The sequence below is a fragment of the Taudactylus pleione genome, unplaced genomic scaffold, assembly GCF_031769625.1.
Source record: "Taudactylus pleione unplaced genomic scaffold, aTauple2 ptg000393l, whole genome shotgun sequence".
NCBI lineage: Eukaryota > Metazoa > Chordata > Amphibia > Anura > Myobatrachidae > Taudactylus > Taudactylus pleione.
In genome coordinates this window covers 9,816,140-9,841,735 of record NW_028284794.1, presented here as the reverse complement: position 1 = coordinate 9,841,735, position 25,596 = coordinate 9,816,140, and the positions used below count along the sequence as shown (strand labels likewise).

The following is a 25,596-nucleotide window of genomic DNA, read 5'->3' as shown; positions in this document are numbered from 1 at the left end:
CTTACCGGTCATCCTTAGGCTTAGTGGATGTGGATTTTGTGGACAGGGTTGCACTTTTGTTTGTCCACATATTTTAGAATTGACAGCCACCAGCATTGGTTTTACCTATCACACTGATCATAAATAATTTGATTTGGTCATGGACAACCAACCCGCTGCACCCCTGCGAGTGCCCAGCGGCACCCCAGGGTGCCACAGCACCCAGTTTGGGAACCACTGCTTGAAGTGTTCATAGGTTCATGACCAGACCACATGTCATATGTAGCTAGACCGATAATAGCTTTTAAACTGCTTTGCCTACCTGGTTTGCATCCCCTGTATAAGTTCTAGATGCATTCAATGAAGAACTTGTATACATTATTTTTGATTAATTTTTGTTTTTTACATTTTTGTGACTAATAACATCACACACATACTCTACACAGTTTTGGGCAGCTTGGTGTCCGCAAAGGGCACTGCTGGATCCGGTGGACAGTCAGCGTGTCGGGGGAGACGGTCATGGTTTGTAGCACAGGTGACAGAGTATTTTATTTTTCCGACTAGTTCCACCGGCCAGGAAAGCAATGTTCTTTTTCCTACGCAAGAACATCATGTCTCAGATATGTAGCACGTTTATCGGTAGAGAACAGCCGATGACAGTTCTTTTATATATAACAGGACGTAATTCCATCAATTCGTCATTGTATTGTTACTCACCACAGACAACTCCAGAATTGCATTTCCTTTGACCTATCTCTTTAGAAACATATAATTTCCAGAGAAGCTCAACGTTCTGGAGAATGTTCTTCTGATCGCTTGCGGCAAACTAGCAGGACCCCAGTAAATGGAAATTATCTCTGATGCCATTAAATCTCCACTGTGTTTTTAAAATGTGGATTAAAAACTCTTATCTTCATGCCTATTCCTCCCGCTATCGGTTGGCATAACTTTCTCCTGAATAATGCCTACATCATGGCCTCACATTCCCCTCCTATTGTTCCTGTAGGCATTAGCCCAGCAAGAGGGACTGCAATCTCACCGTGGCCTGTGGATCCAAGAGGGCCGACTGTGACCCAAATATCAGACTGAGGCCCAGACTTGTCAGCGAGTGATATTCTTTTTATCACTCCTTACCAATCTTAAATGGTGCTCCAACCAATCAGCTCCTAACTGTCATGTGTTTGGAGAAAAAAACTGGAGCTGATTGGTTGGAGCACCATTTAAGATTGGTAAGGAGTGATAACAAGAATATCACTCAATGATAATTCTGGGCTTTAGGGCTTCCTCCCTTTTGCGAGCACAGAAGCACCAGCATGGCCTGTTAACAATCTACCGGAAGGCTTTCTAAATTGGGAGGATCAGGCACGTCATTCCAGCAAGAATTAAGGACTAGGGAACAGCCAATGCCTATTAACCATACTACACCAGAGGTTCCAAAGGCACCCTAACCGTCCACGTATTGAGGATAACCATGTTTGGCCACAGGTGAATTAATCAGTACCTCAGTCTTGTGATTTAACCATCTGTGCTCAACTAAGCATATCCTTAAAACGGGATGGCCACCGGTCACAATCCCGACGGCAGAATGCCGGCTAGGAATTCATGATAGGCGTCGAGAAACCGACGCCTGTCATAATCCCGACGCCGGAACCCTAACCCCCGCCTTCCCGATCGTCACTGACAGGGTAAGTATTCACTTAGCTCAGGGATGGGGGGGGGTTAGGTTTAGGACACCCCGGGGGGACTTAGGGTTAGGCACCCCCCTGGGGAAGGTTAGGGTTAGGCTAGGGAAAGGTGGAGTTAGGTTTAGGCACTAGGGGAGGAGATTAGGGTTAGGCACTAGGGGAGGGCGGTTAGGGTTAGGCACCCCCCCCCAGGAGGGTTAGGGTTAGGCACTAGGGTGGAAGGTTAGGGTTAGGCACCCCTAAGGGAGTGTTATGGGGGGAGAGGGGAGGGTTACTTACCTTCGCTGTCGGGATTCCATCCTGCTGGGCTAGTCTTGTTGGGATTTGAACCGGCGGCATAACAATCCCATTCCCCTTAAAACCAGCACTGTTAGGGTGCCTTGAGAACCTAGGGCCTGATTCAGAGCCAGACGCTCTGACCAGAGCGCTCGCTCTGAATCAGGGCCCTCCTACCTCATTTTGGAGCGGCCTCATGGACGCTGGCATAGCTGTGGGTTACCACCCACAGCTATAGCGAGTGTCCATGATGACACTCGCAGCTTCTCCACTTAATCTCTCTCCAAGGCTTGAACGTTTCCCCCTTTGTCCCACCTGGTGAACCCTCACACCGGAAGTTTCAAAGTACCCCAATAGGACAGAATATCTCCAGTTGCTCCCCCCCTCCCCCCTCAATATCTATTAAATTGCTGGAGCTTATTTGTCAGGTGAACATCCAGGCAACCTCCGAGGACCTGAGGTGAGGCACAGTAATTGGTTGCGGAGAAAACTATGGTTCCCATTAGCATCAGTCACAGGGTCTTAAAGGGTCCAGCAGTAAAGAGAGAGAGAGCGCAGGGCTACCAAGACCACCCGGGAAACTGTCTAAAAAAAAAGAAAAGCATCTATAATTCATAGGAACAAAAACATTTTTTTTACTGTAAATTAAAATGAACATATGGATATACAGTGTCCACAGCGAATGCATCCGGATAGTGTACGTACAGAAAGAGAAGTGTACACCAGGGACGGGCTTTAGCATAAAGCTGCAGACGAGACCGCAGCAAAAGATGCAGCCACATAATCGTCTGACTCAGAATGAGGCCTGATAGGTTACAGTACCTGCATTGGGTCACTATCAACCTATCCTTTCAAGGTAAAAGCAGGTAAGTGTCTATAACAGTATTTGTGCTCTGATGGGTCTAGGTACTGTGGGGGTTTGGCCAAATCCAGGAGGCAGAGCCGTAACTAGACTTTTTGGTGCCCTGTGCCAGAAAGCGCCCCCACACACACATTTTTGTAAATAGGGACATGATAGTACACCTGAAAAAGGGCCATGACCTCATGGGGAAGGGCCAGGAGAGAGATAGGGGAGGCAAGGAGATGCTGGGGATAAAAGAAGAGGAAGCTACAAGTCAGAATGATAAACAGGAAAACTGACAGGCCCAAACAGCGCCCCCTGCCCTGCGGTGCCCTGTGACATGGCACTGGTCGCACTACCCTAGTTATGGCCTTGCATGGAGGTATGGCTTTGCCCCATCCCAAAAAAATCTTAAAAAACATTCTGTGCTCAGGGGAGGGGGGGCGATCAGTGCGATCACCCACACCTGTAACATTTCTCTCTGCCCACTACTGCTGGAGATACATGGCAGACAGTCAATAGGTAGGCAGGGACCAAAGGTCGACACAGATGAAGTTAGACAGGTACAAAAGGATGACAGGGTCAAAAGGTCGACATTGAAATGGTTAACACTTTTATTTTTTTTAGGGTTAGGTACTTACTGGAGGGTTAGAGTTAGGCACTACGAGGGATGGTTAGGGTTAGGCACTTACTGGCGGGTTAGAGTTAGACACTAGGAAGGACGGTTAGGGATAGGCACTTACTGGAGGGTTAGGATTAAGTACTAGGAGGGATGGTTAGGGTTAGGCACTTACTGGAGGGTTAGGATTAGACACTAGGAGGGATGGTTAGGGTTAGGCACTTACTGGAGGGTTAGGATTAGACACTAGGAAGGACGGTTAGGCACTTACTTGAGGGTTAGGATTAGGCACTAGGAAGGATGGTTAGGGTTAGGCACTTACTGGAGGGTTAGGATTAGGCACTAGGAGGGATGGTCAGGGTTAGGCACTTACTGGAGGGTTAGGATTAGGTACTCGGAGGGATGGTTAGGGTTAGGCACTTAAAGGAGGGTTAGGATTAGACACTAGGAGGGATGGTTAGGGTTAGGCACTTACTTGAGGGTTAGGATTAGGCACTAGGAGGGATGGTTAGGGGTAGGCACTTACTGGAGGGTTAGAATTAGGTACTAGGAGGGATGGTTAGGGTTAGGCACTTCCTGGAGGGTTAGGATTAGACACTAGGAGGGATGGTTAGGGTTAGGCACTTACTGGAGGGTTAGAGTTAGGCACTAGGAAGGATGGTTAGGGTTAGGCACTTACTGGAGGGTTAGGATTTAGGTTCTAGGAGGGTCGGTTAGGGTTAGGCACTTACTGGAGGGTTAGAATTAGGCACTAGGAGGGATGGTTAGGGTTAGGTAGTTACTGGAGGGTTAGAGTTAGGCACTTACTGGAGGGATGGTTAGGGTTAGGCACTTACTGGAGGGTTAAGCTTACACACACAATGATTGAGTTAATGAACGATTTTAGGAAATGATTTTCTACCTTAAAAAATGAACTAAAATCGTTTACTAAAGTTGTTCATTTACTATGTTCATTTAAATGTAATGAACGATTGTTATGAACTACAAACGATTTTTGCATATTAACTTAATGAAAATCATTGAGTTGACAAGTCTGACTGAACTACAAACTACAAACGTGAACACACATGAACAATAATCGTTCATCGTTTGAGTCAGAAAGGGAACGATTTTTTCAAACGATTATCGTTAAAAGATATCGTTTAACGATAATCGTTCAAAAAATCGTGTGTGTATGCACCTTTAGAGTTAGGCACTAGGAGGGATGGTTAGGGTTAAGTACTTACAAAAAGAAAAAAAAACATGAGTCAACCATTTTTTATGTTGACCTTTTGACCCTGTCGACCTTTGGTACCTCTCTATCCCTTCATCCATGTCGACCTTTTGTGCATCAACCTTTTGTGACTGTCTACGATGTGGGGGTCTATCTAGACATTGTCTATCTTTTATACCAAATTCACATGTACTGAGCTTCGGAATGTGATACTTTCCGGAGCTTCGGCCCGTTATGGAACGTTAGCTATAGACGGTATTGCCTAATAGAAGCCTATGGGCTTCTCTTCTCAATGTTCACTAAGAGGGATCCAATTGGATCCCACCCAATGTCCCCCGTGGCGTGCGCAGTGCCTGTGCATGCGCAGATAGGACTCCAAGGTCATAAATCCGGAAGACCTGTCATTGCAAAGGATTGCTCTTTTCGGAAGAGCTGTGCTTAGCAATTTAATTGCAACACTAAGTACTTATTAACGTCGCCATGTGCCTGATAAGTGGTGGGATGTGCCGCATCCATAACGCAGAGCGCAATACATCCCACAGTATGCGGTCAGACCGCCGGCTTCCCGACTGTGAAATCCCGGCATGGGACTAATGATAGGTGTCGAAATCTCAACGCCTATCATCAGAGCCGTAACTAGACTTTTTGGTGCCCTGTGCCAGAAAGAGCTTTGGCGCCCCCCTCATTTTTCAAAGGGACATAATGCACCCAAAAAAGGGCCATGGCTTCATGGGGAAGGGCCAGGGAAGAGATAGGGGAGGCCAGGAGATGCTGGGGATGAAATAAGAGGAAGCTACAAGCAAAAATGATAATAAACAGAAATTTGACAGGCCCAAACAGCGCCCCCTGACCTGTGGTGCCCTGTGCGATGGCACCGACCGCACTACCCTAGCTACGGCCTGCCTATCATCTCCATGGCGAAATCCCGACACCTGGCATACTGAACAAAGGTAAGCCGGGCGTTGGGAGTGGATGGCTGCCGGTTTTAGGTTTAGGGTCTCCCGTGGGGGACTTGGGGCTAAGCATACCCCCCAGGAGCGTTAGGGGTAGGCACCCCCCTGGAAGGGTTAGGTTTAGGGTGCATGGAGTGGAGGGGGTTAGATTTAGGCACCCCTGGGGGGAGGTTAGGGTTAGGCACTAGGGGGAAGGTTAGGGTTAGGCACCCCTGGGGGGAGGTTAGGGTTAGGCACTAAGGGAAAGGTTAGGGTGAGGCACCCCTGGGGGGAGGTTAGGCACTAGGGGGAAGGTTAGGGTGAGGCACCCCTGGGGGGAGGTTAGGGTTAGGCACTAGGGGGAAGGTTAGGGTTAGGCACCCCGAGTGGAGGGTTAAGTATAGCTTAAATACTCACCCTGTCGGGATCTTCATTCTTCTGCCTTCCGGCGTCGGTATTACATCTGCCGGGCTTTAGTCCGGTGGTATGTCATACCGATTCCCATCCCGCCCTGTGTGTTGTTGGCTAAGGGATGGCAGCAGGTCGTTAGTATTGATAGTACATTCACCTTTTTTCGGATCTCACGGCCCTAGCAGTAAAATATGAATGCTCTCAAGACAAATAACCATATTTTCATTGGGGCGTATTCTGAGTCACATGCTGCTTCAGCCTCCATCATAGTCACGTCTGCTACTTCATGCTAATGGTAAGTCCTTCCACTGGTGTCCATCCGTACGTCTGACTGTGCAATGATTCAAACGCCTGATGGTCTGAAGACTAGCAATTAACTGGCACAGGTGGATAAGCACAGACACAGACAGGATGCAGATCTGGATAGTAGCAGGCCAGCTACTTAGGATGCAGGCAGGAATTGTGTTGAAGCTGTAATGCTAGATATGAACTTGGTTGTGGCAGGCCAGCTACTCAGGATGCAGGTGGGAATACTGTAGAACCTGCAATGCTGGAAATGGATTTGATTGTGGCAGGCCAGCTACTCAGGATGCAGGTGGGAATACTGTAGAACCTGCAATGCTGGAAATGGATTTGATTGTGGCAGGCCAGCTACTCAGGATGCAGGTGGGAATACTGTAGAACCTGCAATGCTGGAAATGGATTTGATTGTGGCAGGCCAGCTACTCAGGATGCAGGTGGAAATACTGTAGAACCTGCAATGCTGGAAATGGATTTGATTGTGGCAGGCCAGCTACTCAGGATGCAGGTGGGAATACTGTAGAACCTGCAATGCTGGAAATGGATTTGATTGTGGCAGGCCAGCTACTCAGGATGCAGGTGGGAATACTGTAGAAACTGCAATGCTGGAAATGGATTTGATTGTGGCAGGCCAGCTACTCAGGATGCAGGTGGGAATACTGTTAAACCTGCAATGCTGGAAATGGATTTGATTGTGGCAAACCAGCTACTCCATATAGTTGAACGGGCAGGCAGATGCAGGTTGGAGTTTGTAGCAGAATCAATACTTGATATAGTAGAACTGACAGGCAGATGCAGATATACGCTGGGACTAGACACAAACTGGAGGAGACACAGAAGGTACGCTGGAGGGTCTTGGCAAGGCACAGAAACGTAACTGTGATGGACACGAGAACAGAGCAGAATCCAGCAGGACACAGGAGTAGGACTGGCAGGGACAGGATACTGAGGACTGAATCTGGGAGCAAAAGAATACAATGGTAGGATACTGGACACAGGAACAAGGGTACAAGAGCAAGGAACTGCACAGCGTACAGCGACCACGTGAACATCCACTAAGTGCAGGAACGTAGTAATATCACCGGCAGGCAGGAACTGACTAATCCCTAATGAAGGGAGAGGTCTCCTGTGATTGGTCCATCAGGCTGAGGTCAGGTAACGAGACTACCAACAGGTGAGTAACTGCACATGGCAGCCAGAGTCCAGGCAGCTAGGATAGCAACTGAGAGCCAATCACACAGAGAGCCGCAGCGGCACATGTAACACTCTCTGGCTATATGAAATAGTCACAGACTTATACAGGCGCTTTGTAGGAGTATGACAATGAAAGGTACGTGCTCCTTGGTTGGGCTTTGCTCCATATTAATTATTTCTTTCTGGAAGTCACAAGATATTTTAGATTTGGTAAAGTAAACCTAAAAAGAGGACTTGTGCTGTGCCACAAATGTGATTGGCCCTATCTCTCAATATGAGGAATAGGATCAGCAAATTGACTACCAATGTGATGGCCCACATTGAGGAAAGCATAGATACTGTTCCGTTGGCCTTCGTGGCACTGTTCTCTCGTGGTTCATTTCCTACGTGCCAGACCTCCCTCTATCTTGTTATACCTATGATTCTCCTGGCCTCTGCATCTAGGGGAGATGTATCAAACCTTTGAGAGAGATCAGAGTGGAGAAGTTGCCCAAAGCAACCAATACGCTTCTAACTGTCATTACAAAGACTGTGCCAGGCAAATGACAGTTAGAAGCTAATTGATTTGCTTTGGGCATCTCCTCCACTGTATCTCTCTCCAAGCCTTGGTACATCTCCCCCTATATCCTTCTCCTAATATCAAAAGCAAATCACCAGCCATGATCATTGATGTGCAGTGGTTTCAAAACCACAAAATCTTCCAAACCACCAGCAATTTAACAGAAAAGTGGGGATTTAAAAAATTAGGCAAGAGTCCTGTTTGGTGATATCCTGGCAAGAGGTATGCCGGCATGCTGGTCTGTTTTACAACTGTTTCATTACCCTTATGTTCGAAAAACAGTTCTAGAAATGGATTCTATACTCAGGGATGTGCAGTCAGGGAGGCAGAGCTTTCCCCTGATATACTCCTTAGATTTGATATAAAGATGATTAGAAGAATACAAAGAAGATATGTATAACTTATAAACATCTTCTTTGTTTATTGTAATCATTTTTATAATTTAGTTAACACTCACCAGCTTTGTGGAGCAGCCTGGGACAGCAGGGAGATGAGAGATGAGGCAGCAACAGCTCAGCCTCGCTTCTGTATAGCTAAACACTGCTTACAGAGCTGGGGGCGGGGCTACACAATGGGCAGTAAGCTGCACAAAAAGAGTGCTAATAGAGCCATGCCTCTGAGTATGGGTGGCAGGCCTTGAGCACTGATGGACACCTTGGATGTGTAATACTGCCAGGAAGTGCACTACAGTGTTTAGAGATTGGTGCACAGTCTTAAGAAGCAAGAGAAGACACAGTGATGCAGGTAGGAGAATCAATGGACACTGAAGCTTAGGGTAGTGAGGGGAGAGTTACAGTGAGTAGGGGGTGAGACAGGCTCCCAGCACTCAGGGCCTGATTCAGACCTGTATGCTATTTGAAAAAGGGGCCGGCTATTTAAATTGAGCGCTCGCTCTTTGCGGTCTGTTGACGCCTCTATGTCTGAGCGAGCGTCCGAAACATGCTCTCGCTATTTTGTAAAGACGCCCCTTGGCCATTCGCATCATACGTCATCTCTGCTATTTATTTGATTAATCGAGTACATCGAAAGGCATATGAACTGCTCGCAATTCTTGTGGTAGGATTTTCCTACCGCTATCACTGCGAGCAGTTCAGGCTAAAAGACAACCAAGTGACGTGGTCGATGACGCTCCTTTACTAATTATGCACTCCCATGAAATGCCCTTTTTACCGTTAGGCATGCCTGCGTTCGGATCTCCACTCCCCCGTTTTCAAGCACCTTCCCGTTACCACCCACAAATGCCTCATTCTGTCACTCAAATTAGCAGCCCCTCACTGTTTTACGAGCGCGCGATTTCCGACCGCAATGACTGGTTGGCGCATGCGCATTACGACCCATACGCATGCGCAGATGTGCGAACATCGCTCGGAGCGAACGAGCGGCTGCTTACGAGCGGCTCTGAATCAGGCCCTCAGACCCATCACCATGTGTGCCATTGACCTCAGTCACCGCACGTCACTGAATATACTACAATATACTGTCAGAAATATAGCTATTAGGATTTGGTGAATTATGTTTCCTTGTTGATGTACTGTATATCTCTGGCTCCTCACAGATCAATGGGATGCTAATGCCTATGACTCACTGGATAACTATTCTTTTGAAGCGTAAGTGGCTTAGGAAGAGTCTTTTGTTAAATCGCGTCATACTATCACAGGTGACTGAATTAAGAGCCAGGCCAAGTTTTCATTAGCATGTTAATTCCACTCAGGAGAGGATGTTTGGAGGTCATGTACGGCATCTCTTTGAGGGCATGCTATGACCAGGAAACCCTGGGGCCCCATACTGATTACTTAGAGCATACACAGCAGGCCCCTGCAAAAAATGGTAACAAACCAGCATGTATTCAGTCTGGCCTTCAGGTGTGATTACACATACTGTAAGCAGAGATTCAAAAGTCTTTGATGAGGTTTAGGATGAAAAATTAATCTTTCTATAATAACTAAGAGCGTCCAACTTTCCATAAAGAGGTATCACATCTATTCCCTAGCTGGGTGCGATTTGCAAATCATATAGAAGTACAGTTTCAAAGATAAGAGATATCTCAACAATGCACCATCACAAACACGTGATATTTACAATCATATGACAGCTAAAAATAGAAGATATTAATGTGAACACCCAATATCTTCGGTAGTCATTCCACTGGGGGTGTTATAAAGAATTATTTGGCTTTAAGTTAAATGTGACTGAGGATCATAGATTTAATAAACTTGTCAGCCAATCAGCAAACACTTGATTATGCACAGGGGATAAAAGTTACTGGAGTCCTGGGTTCAAACTCTTGGGCTCACTCTGATTGAGGGACTGTTCCATGACTCCTGCTGTGCCCCACCCCGTAGATTTTGAGTGTTAATCCTGTACATTTATTCTGTTTTATTTGAAAATTGCAATACAGGTATGTACTTTGTAACCATTTTTCTTTGTAACATTCTTTTTAACTAAGCATTGTACACCTTTTGTAAATAAAGTATTCTTTATTAGTTCTTTGCATATACTGTATGTTCCAAAGCCCAGTCTTTGAAGAGATTATTAGGCCGCTAGGACTATTCTTTATCTATTAGTAATTGCTAGAAGCTGGGGGCATCCCAGTAATCTGTGTGGTAGTCTGTGATGCCGAGCCTGCGCAATTGGAATAGATGTTACGCTATAACTGTGCTAATTGCTAGAAGCAGTGGGCAGGCCAGCTTACTGAGGGGGGTGGTGTCACCGTGACTGCGCAGTTATTATAGAGGTGGGGACCTGTGGCCCCTTTTTGTGTTAGTACCATCGGTGGTGGCAGTAAAATAAGCATGGTATTAAAATGACAGCGCTCTGACAGGTATGCAGTCGGGAAGCTGGCGGACCTAATCTCACCAGCCGGCTTCCCGTCCGCTTAATCCCGGCGAGGGTTAATTGACATGCGTCTAAATCTAGACGCCCATCATTTTACAGATGCCGGGAGACCGGCGCCCGGCATCCCGATTGAAGTGATGCCGGGTGCCGAGCGCGGAGAGCCGCAGGGGGGGGTGGGTTAGGTTAGGGGCTCCGGGGGGGGATTTAGGGTTATGCACCCCCCCAGGAGGTTAGGGTTCGGCACCCCTGGGGGGGGTTAGGGTTAGGCACATTCCCCGGGGGACTTAGGTTTAGGCGGCGGGGAAGGGGGGGTTAGGTTTAGGCACTTAGAGGGGGGATTAGGGTTAGGCACTGGGGGGGAAGGTTAGGGATAGGGGATGGAATTAGGTTAGACAATACTTACCTTAGGACGATCAGGATTTCCTCCTCTGCCGGGATGCCGCTGTCGGGATTCCAACCGCCGCGCATGCGTCCGGCGGTAAATCACAGTCAGGGAAACTTGCTGAGGTAATTGACATATACTTGTAAAGGGACTAGCATATGCTGGGTCACCAACGTCTGCCTCCTGCCCATTGTTGGGTTTGTCAGATGGAGACTCCAAATAGCTCTCTGTAATCATTGTGCATCATGAGGATCTCTTATTAGAAAACCTTGCTCTTACCTGAGTAATCACTTCAACTCACTTTTCAGAGCTCCACTCGTAAGTCTGTCTAGGGAGTTTAAATGTGTTTTTTTTTTTTTCAGTATGCTGTTTTAATTGTAAGATCTTTTTTGGTAGTTATCTCATTTCCTTTTGGTGATGCAGCAAATCTGTACCTTTATTCTGTGCTTCTCCCTTGCGTGTAGTGAAACACTTTGTATAGCATTGAATATACTGTAGAAATATATGACATGTACATCACTGGACCATGCAATCTTGAAGGCGTACTCTGCTGATGACTAACTGTGTATTTCTGGCTCTGTAGTCACATGTTAGTATAAGGATGTATGTTAGTGCTGTACATAGACTCCTGGTGCACTACAACACCCAGGGGGCTCCAGGCTGCTTCTACTCTTTGCAACTGTGCCTGTTATATCCCTACGTCACTTGCTACCTGCTGTTTCGTTAAGTTATATCACGTGTGGAATAACCACCACCAGCACCAAACAACTGCACAACATGTACCATCACATATACCCTGGTTTACCAAGCTATCTGGGACAATTCATTATCCACCATTGTCTGTTGTACACTCTGCTACAAATTACATCCCTCTGCTAATGGGATATGGCGATCCAGTGCCCCAGTGGTGTCCATCCCCATGGTGTCACTCAGTGCAGGGAGGGACGTTGTGAGCGCGTGCCCCCCCAAAGGGGGCGTGGCCTCATAAGAAGGGCGTGGCCTTGTCACCCGAATCCCCCTGGTCCCATTCCTAATATTACCAACGGGGGTGCGTGGTGACTGCCTTGTCTTGCAGTGCCGGCTCCCTCACAGTGACAGGAGCCGAGTGCTGCACTTAATACTACAGTGCAGCACCCGGCTCCTGTCACTGTGGGGGAGTGTCAGTCTGCACCTTGGTGTCACCCCTCGGCAGTTGACACCCGGGTGCAGCCCGCATCCCCCGCACCCCTCTTGTGATGCCACTGCAGTGCCCAGACCCCCAGCATCGTGTTAATTCTATACTCAGCTATTAAGGGTAAGGTTACCATGAGAAGGATAGGATCGGGATAGGTATGTAGAGAAGTATAAGGTAGAGAAACATAGGATGTATAAAGACCCATAAATTACTGCTTTCACTTTTTATTTTATTTATGGAAAATGCTTATGGTCTCGTAATTTCCATCTCAAAGCAGTGATATACAAAATGCAAGGTGCATGGAAGGGAGGGGGTTAATCTAGACAAATTTAGTGCATAAGCAGATAAGTGCAGTAATTGCAGACCCTGGGTATACTGTACAACATGGCAGAAACGCGTTTCAGTAAAAGTCATTATTTTTCTCAAGCATCGGGAAACACTTGTCTATAGGAGATGGGAAATAATTCCTTATATGTAATTAGGTATGCACTACAGATGTATAATAATCCTATGTGAGCTCCACCATGTAGTAACAGCCGGGTACTGGGCACAGTTGAAAATGAAGGTTAATCCCACTTGACATTCTCTCTCCAGTACTATAGTAGTGTATGCATTTCATACGATCATATGTGTGTACATAAGTGTTGTGGTCACACTGCTAACGCATGCTGGTAAGCTCAAGATCCATTTGCCACAGAAAGACTGCGGAGGGTTTATTTTGGGACAGGGTCCAGGTTGACCAGTTCCTACCATGATTTTCTTTTTAATCTACACGACCTCCCTCAGATTGCCCTTAGCCGACCTTCCCAATGGACCCTACAGCATTGTACCATAAATGATCAGGTTACCAGGAGGAGGTGACCAGATAGCTACTCAATCAGCAGGCACCAAATTGAGCCAAGATCTGTGGTGTCTTAATCCAAGCCTACCTGACTGGAGTTGTACATGGACCTGACAGCACTGTCACGATTACTGTTGGGCTTTTTGTCGTGTTGGCGATCAGATCTTAGATTTTATGGACCTTTTTTCCTTGTGCCCATGAAGCTGGAGGACATTGGACATGGTTCCTGCCCAGTTAGCAGAGGAATGAATGGTGTGGTAAGGCCGGGATTTCGCTACAAGCTCCTATCAGAGCTACTGTACTGGTGAATCATGGACAGAACGCTACCAAGAACAAATGTACCTTTGCTGTGGATTTGGTTCCCACCGTTGCTGGCCAAAGGGACATTTTGGTTAAAGCCAGGTCCTGACTATAGAGTTGGACCCACTTGCAATGAAACCGATATGGATATTGAGACTTAATTGCAAGTGTTAGAATCAGTGATGACGTATGCATGGTGGAATTGAGGAGACAGCCTGGCCCAGTGGTGACAGCCTTGTACATACGGCCACTGGTATTCTGCTGGCTGAAAATTCTCATTCCACCTTCTGCTAGGAACGGTCCTGTACATATTATAAGATGTGTCATAAAGGAATGACATATGAGATGGGGACAGTCCTGTATCTCATGGACTACACTATAAGGAGGTGTCATAGATTCAATGGATACAATTAAAAGTAAGTTTGTATAATGTTATGGCTAAAACAACAGGGACTGCTGGAAGTGTGGTATACTACACACAGGGACTGTGAGTCACTTATAGCGATGTAGAGCAGTCCTACCAGACCTCCTGTGACACCACAAAAGTGTATCTGCACTGCATGCATCTACTACAGTCGTGAAACAAGTAGAATGGAAACAATATTCTCTCAGCCTGGGGCCTATTCATCAAGATAAAAATGATGTCATGTGATAATTCTGTTTTGAACTCACAGCAAGTTCAGTGTAAATATCTGAGGCATTTATCATGCCTCCTTTACTAAACTATCACTTCCAGAAATCTGCTCCTTCTGCGGAGATGGCTTTTCGGAAGTGTGAGATACTTCCCCTGCTTCCTCCGCTGCCCGCTCCAGTCACCTCTACCCAGCACTGCAGGAGCCGGCTCACCAGCATCACGCTGCCCGTCTCATCTGTACTGACAGCCATGCACTGGTGCTGAGTGCAGGGGTCTGTCCCTTTGTCTGCAGGGGACATTCTCACTGATGCCGCTTCTTTCCCGGCTCCAGGTGACTCTGATCTATGTCTATGGGGCTGTCTGTGTCACTTCTCCCCAACTATCCCTCTCCCTCATGCATCCTCTGCCAGGTGTCTGCTCCCCCCCCTTCCATGTATTCTTTCCCCAGTGTCCACGCTCTATGATATTCCTGCCCACATCCTCTCCCCAGGGTTCATGCTCCCTGCTTTCCCTGCCCACTTCTCCCCAGTTTCCTCGTTGGAATCATTTACCAAGTGTCCGGCTCTCCCTGCCCGCATCCTCTTCCCAGTGTCCAGCTCTCCCTGCCCGCATCCTCTCCCCAGTGTCCAGCTCTCTCTGCCCACATCCTCTCCCCAGTGTCCAGCGCTCTCTGCCCACATCCTCTCCCCAGTGTCCATCTCTCCCTGCCCGCATCCTCTCCCCTGTGTACAGCTCTCCCTGCCCGCATCCTCTCCCCAGTGTCCAGCTCTCCCTGCCCGCATCCTCTCCCCAGTGTCCAGCTCTCCCTGCCCGCATCCTCTCCCCAGTGTACAGCTCTCCCTGCCCGCATCCTCTCCCCAGTGTCCAGCTCTCCCTGCCCGCATCCTCTCCCCAGTGTCCAGCTCTCCCTGCCTGTATCCTCTCCCCAGTGTCCAGCTCTCCCTCCCCGCATCCTCTCCCCAGTGTCCAGCTCTCCCTGCCCGCATCCTCTCCCCAGTGATCAGCTCTCCCTGCCCGCACCCTCTCCCCGGTGTCCAGCTCTCTCTGCCCGCATCCTCTCCCCAGTGATCAGCTCTCCCTGCCTGTATCCTCTCCCCAGTGTCCAGCTCTCCCTCCCCGCATCCTCTCCCCAGTGTTTCATGTCTGCATCCTTTCCCCAGTGTCCAGCGCTTCTTGCCCACATCCTCTCCCCAGTGTCCAGCTCTCCCTGCCTGTATCCTCTCCCCAGTGTCCAGCTATCCCTCCCCACATCCTCTCCCCAGTGTTTCATGTCTGCATCCTTTCCCCAGTGTCCAGCGCTTCTTGCCCACATCCTCTCCCCAGTGTCCAGCTCTCCCTGTCCGCATTCTCATCCCAGTGTCCAGCGCTCAAGTATGGGGACAGTCGAAATTTTCAGGGGAGAATTGTAACCAAGAAATATCAGTGATGTCTCCCGCTTTACATGAATGATAAATGGGTTTGTAACTTAATTTCAAAAGTAGGTAAATATGTTACTTTTCACCTACCTTTGTACAATTAAAGGGTGATATATTGTCTATGTTGTGAGCAAGCACATATGTTTTAACCTTATTGTACCCATAGATCCTGCACAATAAATTTCTGAGTTATACAGATGGTCTTCACAAGTTGACAGTAAAACCCCTAGATGTTCATTTCTAGCAGTAGCTGTTCTCTCATTCGGTTGAATGGAGTTAACCCTTCAAACAGGTTGTTGAGTTCAGGCCGCAGCTTCTCTTCTGCATACATGCCGAAAATCATATCACACTTTGCAGGCAGAGCCTGGATCCCCTTCTGTAATTGCTGTAGGACATGGATCTTGGCGCATGCTGGGTCATTTCCAAACAGGTCAATTTCCAAGACGTGCATGCCCTCTGCTAAAGGAACGGGGTATGGTGGACTGCCAAGACTGAGGAAAGCAGGGGAAGAGTAATTTATTGACGAGAGAAGGGGAGCAGGAATATTCGTAGATGCGAAGTCAGATGAAGGAGTAAATTTGGTGACCTCCCTGTGTTCATGGCTGGACTGAGAGCTGTTTGGGTCACTATTCGTGTTATTATTGGGGGAAGAAATGAGATCACTTTGGTGGGAGTAGATCCAAACGATCCCCCGTTCTAGAAGTAGCTCCAAGTTAGCCCTGTGGGTAGTTAGCGGAAGCCAGTCCTGGATCAGTCTCTTCCCAGGAAGCAGCTCTTCAATCTTAGCATCCTCAAAAAGATTAAGCACCTCAGTAGGTCCAAGGACAGAGTGGTTTTTGGTTGTTTCCACTTGGCCCACTCGACTTTCCAGTACTTTCAGTGATGCTTCAAGCTGGTCGAAGGGAAGGAGCACCGAAATGACAGCCTAATGGGGAACATGGTGAAGATGTAAAAGAACAAACGTCAGTCATAGGGTGTGGAGCAAGTAAATGTGAAGAGATAAAGGACTGGTTTTATGGAAGATATTGCACAGCAAGCTTGGTGAACATAGCATATAAGAGAACGTTCTGGTGAGGAAAGCCTCAATGAGTGCTGACAAAGGGGCGGAGTCTGAGTTGCAGGCTTCTCTGTTTTGCGGATGGACATGGCGATTTTTATCACTGCCCATGTTCCATAGCTAGGCATACGTGACTATGACCAACTATAGGATGCATCTCCTCTATCGGCGGCGAGGGCATAACTGGGTAGTAACAGAGCATTTACCCGTATTCTAAGTTGTGGGTATTTAGGTGGAATTGTGGAATGCAATCACCAAGTCGACAGTCACAATGTTAACTTGAGAAGGACGACATTCATGATGTTGACATGAGTCAAATATCAACATCATTAATGTCGACATTTGATTTGGAAAACTTTGACATTGTCTAAGTGTTGACAGTAGGGTTATTGTTTGGTTTAGGGTTACTGTTGGGGTAAGCATTAGGGGACTATTAGAGTTAGGGTTGCTATTAAGGTTAGCATTAGGGTTACAGTTAGGGTAAGCATTAAGGTTACTGTTGGGATTAGGGTTACCATTAGAGTTAGGGTTACCATTAAGGTTACCGTTAGGGTTGGCATGAGGGTTAAAGTTAGGGATAGAAAGACAGTAAAAAGACAGTGCCAACATTGCAACAATATCAACATTACATTGCTGTCGACATGCTAAATGTCAACATTCTCATATCGACTTAATATTGACATTTTGGCCAGAGACATACTATGCGGAAACTGGAAGTGCAGCCTATGCTAAGTTATGTATACGCAGAGAGAATGGAGAAAAGGAGATGACCGTAACCTTGGTGTTGATCAGGGTGTACTTCTTTAGTAGGGAGGGCGGAGGATTCTCTGCACGGGTCAGACGGACTGTTCTAACCTCAGGGTGGTCAGAACGCAGGATGTCTATGGTGAATTTTTTAATGACACCAGCCACCCCACGATCTCTCAGCCAGGGGGCCACCCGAAGACCTTCCATCACCACAGTAACTCCACCATCCACCAGCAAGAACGACTGAAAGCCCACCTGGGGGAAAGGACTTCAGTGAGACACATATACCAACCATATAAAATACACCACTGTATATCACATTATAAAATTCAACTGTAACTTAAGGCCTGATTAAGTGCTAAAAGCAGATTCCCGGTGATCGGGAATCTGCGCGAGTGTGCAGGTCCCTTTCTGCACATGAGTAGAATGGGTCTTGAGTGATCGTGCACAGAGTGGTAGCAGACTGTCTTTGATTGTCAGTTTGCTTCCATTTCTGGACGGGGAGGAGGCAGCGAGGGCCTCCGTTTCCCAAAAAGGAGGCGGGTCACCGCCGTTGGTGGGGAAGGGAAGAGGCCAGGATCTCCACTGGCAGACTGGTGGGGAAGGGAAGAGGCCAGGATCTCCATCGCAAGACTGGCGCTGTGGTTCATCCCGCAGCGCCAGTTCTGCTTACCAAAAGTGGCCCACAAGTCCTCATGGGTCAACTCAGACCAACTCAGGCTCGCAAGACCTCATGGGGCAACTCAGCCCGGTCAAAGGACACGCTGATGAGCAGACGCATCCAAGGATGCAGCTCGGATCAGTAATGCATGCAGGAGGTATCATGCATTACTATATTACAGCTATTGCAGCTCCTAACAACAGCTGAATCACCCCCTCAGTTCTGTAGGCAGACCTGGGTATGAGAAAAAAATCCCATACAGTCGGGCCTGGGGCTAAGGGCCTGATTCAGAGATGTACACTAATGCATTTGCAGCTGCTGTGTGAAAATATGGTGATGCCGTAGCCGGCTGGAAATGTATTGAAACGATCAGCGGCAGTTTCGCAGATCCAAGCAAGTGCGTACAAATACTCAACCACTGTCGCAGTTCATTCAATAATCGCCCATCTGCTAAGCCCTGTGGTCACACAGAATGACCCCCTGAACTGAGGAGTCTCTACTGCATAATGTGATCGCAGACGCAGGCTACGGCACACCTCGTAAATGGCCAGGACACACCTGTGTTTACCGCCACTCCCCGTTACCTCCCACAAATGTTCCCTGACTCAATCACTTTGCAAAGTAAGCCTCACAGCAAGCGGCATATCAAAGGTACCTTGGCGCGTGCACAGCAAAACCGTGCCGAATGCACAGTCGACTGGTAATTGTTAGCCATGCCTCTGTGGTGATTGGCTATCCCCCCTGTGGTGTCTGGCTACATTCCCCCGGTAGCCCTTCATGATCTATTCCAACACTATGCCGTTGACAAAAATCTCAACTTCAGGGGAAAAAAGACACAAATTGCAATTGCATCCGTCTCTGGATGAGTCACACGGTGTTATAAAGAGTTGAGTACGGGATGCCGCCACCCAGGATCCAGGCGGTCAGAATCCACCGATACTGACACCTAAGTACCCTAACCCTACCCCTAAACCTAACCCTCCCTCCCCGCAGCCTAAACCTAACCTCCCCTCAGCCTAAACCTAACCCTCCTTCCCTAGTGCCTAACCCTCCCCCCCCCCGCCTAACCCTCCCCCTAGTTTCTAACCCTAACCCCAATACTAACCGTCGGGATGCTGGCACCGGGTTACTGACTGATGTCGGGATTCCGGTGCCGCCATTCTGAGCGCTGGAATACCAACAGCTAGGATATAAACTACATCCCGTTATAAATTCTGGTGTATTTTCTTTATTTTCAGATACCATACTGACGCCCAATATTGCAGGAGTGTGATCTTTACAAAATAGGAGAAAAATATACAGTAAATTGATTACAGTAAAATGCGCAGTAGCACAGCTGAGGGGGCAGAGGATTAAGTAATGTGCCAATAACCTGTCAGTTGTGGATAATCTCCAGTCACTTCCCCCCATGTGTCTCTCCAGCCTCATCTCCCTGTATTTCTACTGATCCAGCCACCCAGTGTCTCTCCAGCTCAAGCCAGCCTTCTTCTGTCTCTCTAGCTCCCCAGTGTCTGGATTTAGTGGGAAGCCTGCTCCTAACGCTTCATGACATGGGGATTTACATCCTCATTTAATCTAGAATGATTTCATATGCACAATGGCGATTTAAGTACTCGCTGCTTTTGGTAGTGCTTTGCTGGTGTGTGATGAATATCATATTGACCTATTCTCTCTACCTAATACTAGTTAGTGACAATCCAACCACAGCTAACAGGGGTGTATCTAGGGGTCCGAGCGCCCCTGGCAAAGGAAGGAACTGGCGCCCCCTCATATTGTAAATATGGACAGCGCGGTCTGAAAAATGGGCATGGTCTTGTGGGGAAGGGACGTTGCCATTCAATAGTTTCCCAAGTTCAAATTACACTACACAGTAGTGTCTCTTACTTACCTTATGCCGCATACTAGTGTCCCTTATTCATATTACACCACACAGTAGTGTCTCTACACATTACACCACATAGTAATGTCTCTTATTCACATTACAACACACAGTAATACCCCTTATACACATTACTCTACACAGTAGTACCCCTTATACACGATACTCTACACAGTAGTACCCCTTATACACGTTGCTCTACACAGTAGTACCCCTTATACACGTTACTCTACACAGTAGTACCCCTGATACACGATACTCGACACACAGTGTATGTACCAGATAATAAGCAGTTTGTATGGCATCACAGATTAGTACATACCACCTAGAGAGGGGAATAAATCCCCCCAGGAGTAAACAGTAGTCATTGAGGAGGGGTATAATATATACATGGGGAGGATAAAAGTCTCAAACAGCAATCAGTGAGGAGGTAGGAGGTGGGTAACTACATTGTGAGAAATAAAGCCCCTCAGGAGGGAGCAGCAGTCGATGGAGGGGAGGGGGTATAGCACATACATAGGGATGAACACCCCCTTTCCCCCGAAGGAAGCGATAGTCAATGAGAAGGGGGGAGATAGAGGGTATAGTACCTACATGGGGAGGAATGGGGAGCAGTGGTCTGTTGGGGGGGGGGATAAAGTAGCAGTCAGTGAGGGGGGTGTAATACATATAGAGAGAGCAATAAAGCAATACAGCCTGGTAATGAGATAGATGCACTGCCGCAGACACCAACCCCCCAATCCCAGCCCCGCTATCCCATCACATCATGGCCCAGGGCCTGTACCTGAAAGCTGCCTTCTTTCCCTTCTTTCTCAGCTGTATCTTCCTGCAGCCTCCAGTCTACCTGTATTATGAGCGGAGCAGGAGACCCGCTTAGCCATCCCCCTGTGAGCCGGGCACCAGATAGCAGCGAGCTGCGGTGCCCGGAGGCCTCTGGGAAATGTAGTTCTTCATGAGCAGGCGGTGGCCTCCAGTAACGAGCTGAGCGCCCGGTTCAAACTACAGCTCCCATGATACCCCAGTACGTTGATAGGAGATACGAAATCTGAAAGTAGTTCTGTTTGAACTACTATGTGATTCTATCCCTTGGCCGCGGGTGGCACCGCCGAGTGGCGCCCCTTCCTCGGCTGGCGTCCCTGGCAAGTGCGATCCTGGCCAAGGGTAGATACGCCCCTGACAGCTAATACAGACATTCCTCACTTAACAACCTACTCATTTAACAACCGTTCGGACTTACGACCAGCACTCTGACCAGCTGGAGCCCATAGTACAATTACTAAAATGTTATTCTGAATGTCTTTATTTAATAACTTTAATTGTACTGTACAGTATGTAAGAGTTATGCAGAGTAAAACAGTTACAGTATCAAGTTTGATATTCCTTTAGACCTTTTCTTTATTCAAAATACAAAAAAATTATTACCTCCTGGCTCCTCGTTTAGTGACCAATTAATTTAACGACCTAGGAATGTAGGAACGGAAGTCGTTAAGTGAGGAATGTCTGTGTATCTCTTTTTTATAACTAATGTGTCACTGGCTGTCCTGTGATGACCCCAAATAAGAAAACAATGGTGAATGAGTGACTGGAAATCCTGAGGTTGGTGGACAGCACTCTGGTATAATCACCAGGGATGTGTTCTCTTGTACATATTGCACAATGTAGCTGCAAAAGCATTAAAAATAGAAGCTTTACTATCTAGCCTCCGAGGGAATTACTAATACCCCTTTTACACCGGAGCTAAAACCCGGGTTTTTGAAGGGTTATAACGGGCAGCGCCCTGGTGTAAAAGGGGAGAGAGTTGGATCGCCGGGTCGAGTGACCCGGCAATCCAACCCAGGTTACTAGTAGGGTTTAACACGGGCGTAGCCCGTGAAACCCTGCTATGAGAACAGCACACTCCGGGTCACGATGACCTGGAGTGCGCTGCTAGCCGGCCGATTGGTCCGGCTTCAGTGGCGCTTGGAGATGACGTCATCTCCAAGCGACCACTTTCACTCCGCAAAAGCCGGGTCTATGCAGACCCGACTGCGGTGTGAGCGGCGCTGACTCGGGAATATCTTGAGTCGGCGCCGGCAAAATTCCGGGTCTGATCCGGATAGGAACTTTGGCCCTCATTCAGAGCCGCTCGTTAGCGGCAGTACGCTCGTTCCGAGCGATGTTTGCACATCTGCGCATGCGTACGGTTTTTAGTACGCATGCGCGAACCAGTCAGTGCGGCCGAAAATCGTTTGTACGCTATATAGCGAGTGCCTGCTATTTTGAGTGACAGAATGAGGCGTATGTGGGTGGTAACAGGGGAAGGTGCTTGAAAATGGGGAGTGGAGATCCAAACGCAGGCGTGCTTAAAGGTCAAAACGGGCGTATTATGGGTGTGCATAATTAATACAGCAGCGTCATTGACCACGTCACTGGGTTATTTTATAGCCAGAACTGCTCGCAAATTTGTGGTAGCAAACACCAACCACAAGAATAGCGAGCAGTTCATACGCTGGTCGATGTACTCGATTAATCTAATAAATAGCGGACATGACGTATGGTGCGAGCGGCCAGGGGGCGTTTTTAACAAATAAACGAGCGTATGTTTTGCTCGCTCGTTCAGACTTAGAGGCGTGAACAGATTGCAATTTGCGAACGGATCATTTGAATAGCCACCCCTTGTTTTTGAACGAACGACCGCAAATAGCGAACGGCTCTGAATGAGGGCCTTTGTTCCAACTCCGGGTCAGACCCGGAATTTAGGTGGAAAAGGGGTATTAGTAACCTGTGTGACCACTAGAATACTGCAAATGTAATGTGCGCTCCAGAACGGGGGCTGTGAATGTCTGCTGTAGTGTTTTCCACTTTATTAGAGACTGATCTTGGTGCCCGTTGTACGAATAGAACCTCGTGTTCATTCTAGAAGTAAGATTATAAAATGATACAATACAGCAGTATCTCTTTCACATATAAATATGGCCTTTGTGTTTATTTTCTGCATCTGCATTTTGGGTAGCATGCATACATACCTCCCAGCATTATGAAACTCTGGGGATGGACCTATGGCTGTGACACGCTGGGATTATGGCTGCATAACAGTAGGTGTGGGGCCAGGGGCATATCTATAATGGGTGCAGGGTGTGCGGGGAACACGGGCCCCTGGGTCCAGGGGGGCCCCACACTGCACACCCTGCACCCATAATATTACCTACCTCTCCGAAGTCCCACATCGGCAGGGGGACCGGCGCTGTAAAACGACTGGAAAATGGCCGCGGCGGCCATTTTCCTCTCGTTTGCGCATGCGCAATACAGGAAAAATGGCCGCCACTGCCATTTTCCCGGTGACCTGTGCATACACTATAGACTCTAGGCACACTCTAGTGCCCAGAGTCTATAACTCTGACGCTGGCCACGCACAGCTCAGTGTGTTGCCGGCGCCGGGCGGAGAGGAGGGGGCCCATTTTGGAGACTGCACACGGGCCCCCTCCTCTCTAGAAACACCCCTGTGTGGGGCTATGCACCCAGTAGGCATTCAACCCTCATCTTAAAACACCTTTGACTTCCCAGGGGCACCTGCCTTCACTGCCTGCATCACCAGCTCGCTATGGACATGCCATCAAAGATCCCAGGGTGAACATGCCAACCGTAGCTCCGTGAGACGGTCCTCTTAAATTAGGATATTGTTGTACCCTTTAAGCAGGGCCGGCTCCAGGTCAACTAGCTCCTTTTGGAGCACTCCCCCCTGAGGACTCCAGTGTAACAAAAAGAAAAACACTTTCTTTGACCCTTCCCCCCAATGAAAAAAAAAACCCTCGCCAGCAAAGGGCGCCGCACATGCCTGCTCTGTAGACCCTGCATGCACAGTAGCGTTGTGGGGGTCCCGATATAGAAGTAAAGTGACTGCTGATGTGGTCAGTTCACTCCAAACCCATCGCAAGGACGGGCTCCTCCCCTGCATGTGGTACATTTGGGCCATATATATCATTTCTTATTGCCGTGAATTGCATAAATATCAGTTTACGGAGATCGGGTCTGAAATACGATCATTAATAAATATGCCCATGAATGTTACACAATTTCTTAGAGACAAAACACGATAGGATGCAGCACAATGGCGCACTACAGTAATGGCAGCATGAAGCTGTGGGCATCATGTTACTGCTTGCTACATCTGTACTGTATCTGGGGTCACCGAGAGGGGTAGGGGGAAGTAGGAGCAAATTACCCAGGTCTCTGTAAGGGCCAGGGACTGCTGCAGAGGCCTAACCAAACCCCTGGCATGCTGCGACCATGCCCCTCCAACCCGTGTACACGCCGCCGGTACACAGCAGCATGCACCATGAAAGTATTCAGCATGACAGGAAGTTACCGTGACCCCGGTAGTAGCCACAACTTTCCCAGTATCAAGGCCTGAAATCTCAGTGGCCCTGTCTGTATCTGTACTTCTAATGAGAATGGGAGAACATCTGTGTGGGGCGGGGGGACATAACTGCAGGCTATATCCATATTCATGCTTTGTTACTGGTAGGATACATGGGTGGTAATTATTTCTGTATCTTCTCGGTTACATTTTTGGCAAATGAACAGATATTAATGTAAAGATAAATCACCTATATGGGGAAATACCAGCAGCAAATGGAGGGCATTGCCGCCTCCTTCCCACCCTCAAATGGGAGCGGCAGACTGTCAATCACTGACAGTCTGCTGCCAGTCTCCGTGCGGAGTCACCCACCCGTTCTGCAAATGCGCAGGACAGGTCACGCACATGTGCAGATTCCCGTTCATCGGGAAATCTGCGTTCAGCAGTGCACGCTGAATAAGGCCCATAGAACGGTGATGAAACAGGCTACAAGTAGCATGATTTAGGCTTCCCCATCCATGCACTTTCATCTGCCGGCAAGACCCTTGTGTGCACATCACATACGTCATACACAGCGATGAGGAACCTCCATACTTTATATCTCTCCTCAATACAAAATATCAAAAACTGAAATAATTAATGCCCATTTGCCCAGGGTCCAATACTTTTTTGCAGATGAGGTACGGACAGCTGCACGGACGTGGGGTGGTGGCGGACAATATAAAGCATCCCAGGGAATAAATAAATGGAAACCAAGGCCAATTTACTGTATATGAAAATGCGTTTTAGGCCAGCAAGTCTAACTTGAGGCGAATCGCATTTTGTCATACTCACAACTTTGCCCTCACAGTTGACCACAAACATCCTCCTTCGTGGGTCCTCCAGCCACTCATGGTACGTGCAAGGCAGGTAGTCCGTTCCATTATATATTCCAACAGAGATGGCCATCAACTCTTCGTAGTCTTCAGCGGTGGCAGGCAGGATGCTTATTTGCTCCGACATCCTGGAAATACGTGTCCGATCAGTGTTGCAGCTGAAAAGGTAGATAGGATTTTGCATAACAGTGCAAAGCTTCAGAACATGCCACTCCCTACATTACACTCGATGAAGCATGATCAGCTTATAAAAGTCCGTGGAAAGTGTTTACGAACAAAGTACAAAAGGGCAGAATAGCAGCAAACAGTCAGCAATTACAGTAGCTTTAATTAATCTACAAAAAACAAGATGCGTAGTAGCACTGATGATGGATATTCAGAAATAGATACTTTTTTCATTAACAACTCAAGTTGCTTTAATAAAATATGATATGCAAAAACACAATATAAA

General features: G+C 47.8%; 1 protein-coding gene across 1 annotated transcript; it reads right to left on the bottom strand.

Moving 5' to 3' along the window:
* Positions 1-15,816: 15,816 nt before the first annotated feature.
* Positions 15,817-25,272, bottom strand: LOC148507470 (histidine N-acetyltransferase-like). The gene is made up of 3 exons (XM_088446052.1): positions 25,105-25,272; positions 17,425-17,649; positions 15,817-16,515 (listed from the first exon to the last, which is right to left on the bottom strand). The coding sequence occupies exons 1-3, from the start codon at positions 25,270-25,272 to the stop codon at positions 15,817-15,819; spliced, it is 1,092 nt and encodes a 363-aa protein (XP_088302178.1).
* Between the last annotated feature and the right edge of the window lie 324 nt (positions 25,273-25,596).

Coding starts and splice junctions, on each gene's coding strand:
- LOC148507470 (XM_088446052.1), bottom strand. CDS start 25,272: ATGTCGGAGCAAATAAGCATCCTGCCTGCCACCGCTGAAGACTACGAA. Junction 17,650..25,104: donor TCAACTGTGAGGGCAAAGTT/GTGAGTATGACA, acceptor CCTTTCCCCCAG/GTGGGCTTTCAGTCGTTCTT. Junction 16,516..17,424: donor ACACCCTGATCAACACCAAG/GTTACGGTCATC, acceptor GTTCCCCATTAG/GCTGTCATTTCGGTGCTCCT.